The sequence below is a fragment of the Austrofundulus limnaeus genome, unplaced genomic scaffold (assembly GCF_001266775.1).
Source record: "Austrofundulus limnaeus strain Quisiro unplaced genomic scaffold, Austrofundulus_limnaeus-1.0 Scaffold524, whole genome shotgun sequence".
Lineage (NCBI taxonomy): Eukaryota > Metazoa > Chordata > Actinopteri > Cyprinodontiformes > Rivulidae > Austrofundulus > Austrofundulus limnaeus.
Genome location: NW_013952926.1, coordinates 208,398 through 210,847, shown reverse-complemented (window position 1 = coordinate 210,847; position 2,450 = coordinate 208,398). Strand labels below are relative to the sequence as shown.

Here is a 2,450-nt window from a genome sequence, read left to right as displayed (position 1 = left end):
ATCTTGAGTGTGTTTGTTTTTCAATATCAGTAGCATCGCAAGATTTGTTTAGTTTACACGTCCGTAATGCACACCCCCTTCAGAGTCAAGAACCAATCAAATTTTGTGAAGACAAGCAATCTGAGAGCGCGATTCGCAACGCTGTGATCGCTATCGCGTCCCGTGTGTCGGGTTTCACCCTGGCTGCGATGACAGCCGTTCATCGCTGTAGTTTGTCGCTGCCCGTGTGTCGAGCCCTTTACTCGCAGAACTTAGATATTTTTACCAATTTCAGCTGTCTTTAAGTGCCTTGCTGTATTAACTGTGTGCCGACACATTTGCAGTGTAAATTGTTGACCAAGTCTGCAAACACTGATGTATTTTAGGAGGTGCTGGCATACGGCGTGCTCCTTCCCCTGATCAACCAGCTGAGCGATCCAGATTACATCAACCAGTTTGTCATCTGGATGGTGAGGATCCAAAACTGAACACCAACTCCCATTTCTTTATAAATAAAAATAAAATACTTTTTATTGTATTTTGCATCTAGATTAGAGACTCCAGCTGTAACTATGAAGCTTTCATGAACATCTTGAAGTTAACAGACAAACCTCCAGAGCTGGAGGCTGTTAAAGACAAGGTGGTGGAGGAGCTGCAGTATCTCCGCTCCCTGGACACTGCTGGAGATGGTGGGTTGTTTTTCCTTTACGCCTATACCAAACCTAAAGCTAGCTTTGTCAATGTGTGGTTGTTTTTATTAAAATTTCTGTTCCTGTTTTAGACATCAATGTGATCAAGAACCAGATAAACAGTCTTATGTTTGTAAAGAAAGTGTGTGAGACCAGAATCCAGAGACTGCAGTCAGGAAAGGTGGGACACAGTGTTTATATTGATAATTAAATATTTTTTTGTCAGTATGCACCTTCTATGATTGGTTCTTTTTGAATACAGTTAGTTTTGTTTGTTTCTGTCTGGTGTAGGAGGTCGATACGTTGAAGCTGGCAGCCAACTTTGGGAAGCTGTGTGTTATCCCTCTGGATCATATCCTCGTCCACAACATCGCTCTGCAGTTCTTCATGGGTAAACACGTCACACAGATGCCAAAAATCAGCTATCAGCAGCCCTCAACTAGAACATCTCTGTTAATCATTTGAGTTATCTGTAATTTATCTAATCTCTGAGTAGAACTGCAGCTGGTTTCATCCTTCAGTTTCTTTTGTTCTCACCAAAGATCCCAAACTTCCTCTACTTTACAGATCAGATAAAGATTTTATGTTATTGTGGTATCAGATCTTGTTTAAAAACCAAACCCAAATTTAAAATTGAGCCAAATTTATTATGATAACTTTTATACTCTTAATTGTACAGAAGAGGATTAAGACCTCAGAGGAAAAAAATATATATATATACATTTTCCCAAGTTCTGATTTTTTTTTTCACAGAATTCTGACTAATCTCAGATTTCTGAGGAAAAAAGTCAGAATTCAAACTTTAATCTCAGATTTCTTAATTTTTGGCTCAGAATTTTTACTTTTTTCTCAGAGCTCTGAGATTAAAATCAGAATTGTGGAAAATAAAATAGCTCTGAGACCCTAATCCTCTTCTGTGTAAATGTTCAAATACCTGTAAGAAATTGTAATCCCTCAGTAAAACGACCAAAAAACAACTTGATGTTTATTCTGCAACGTTTGCTTTAGTTGATCAATAWATTTGCCCAAAATCTCACATTCACTTTTCAGGATGTTTGTTTCACTGTTTGACTCACGTGTTCGTCTCGATCCAGACTTCATGCAGGCTGCTGGCGCTCAGGCGGAGCTCTTCTTTTGGCTCACCGTTGAAGGATACAGAGTGACGGCGCAGCATCAGCTGATGGTGATGGAGAGCTGGCAGAAGGACGAGAAGCAGCAGCCTGGCACGACGAAGGGACTCCTCAAGGCCGCCGCCTTGGGCGTTTATGAACAGTACCTTTCTGACAAGGTGGGAGGAACGTCCGAGTCATTGCTTTGCTTCTTTGCTCCGTCACCTGCTGACCCCTCTGCGCTCTAACAGGCGTCTCCCAGAGTACAGGTGGACAAGGTGTTGGTAACAAAGCTGGGAGAAAAGCTACAGAAGGAYGACCCCACACCTGAGATATTTGATGAGATCCAGAGAAAGGTATAAAAACAAAATATTATGGCTTTGTTTTGGCAGACTTTCTCAACTGTTTTTTGTTACAATATATGGATCATCCCACAGGTGTACGATATGATGCTGCGGGACGAGCGCTTTTACCCCTCCTTCAGGCAGAGTCCTCTCTACGTCCGCATGCTGGCAGAGCTGGACATGCTGAAAGAGCCGAGCTACAGAGGCTCTGACGACGGGGATGGAGAATCCTTCAACGGCTCTCCAACAGGAAGCCTTAACCTGGTGGGAAATTATAAACAGACTTCTTTCTTGGCTTATATATCTGCTGTCATTTTATATATTTATTT

At 41.7% G+C, this 2,450-nt stretch overlaps 1 protein-coding gene across 1 annotated transcript in view; it reads left to right on the top strand.

The window, feature by feature from the left end:
• Positions 1 to 2,450, top strand: part of snx13 (sorting nexin 13) — a 17,214-nt gene that overhangs the window by 10,159 nt on the left and 4,605 nt on the right. The window contains exons 9-15 of the mRNA XM_014026087.1: positions 366 to 449; positions 530 to 668; positions 761 to 849; positions 960 to 1,059; positions 1,763 to 1,956; positions 2,029 to 2,133; positions 2,215 to 2,384. Coding sequence (XP_013881541.1) covers positions 366 to 449; positions 530 to 668; positions 761 to 849; positions 960 to 1,059; positions 1,763 to 1,956; positions 2,029 to 2,133; positions 2,215 to 2,384 — 881 coding nt within the window. The remainder of the gene's footprint in view (positions 1 to 365; positions 450 to 529; positions 669 to 760; positions 850 to 959; positions 1,060 to 1,762; positions 1,957 to 2,028; positions 2,134 to 2,214; positions 2,385 to 2,450) is intronic.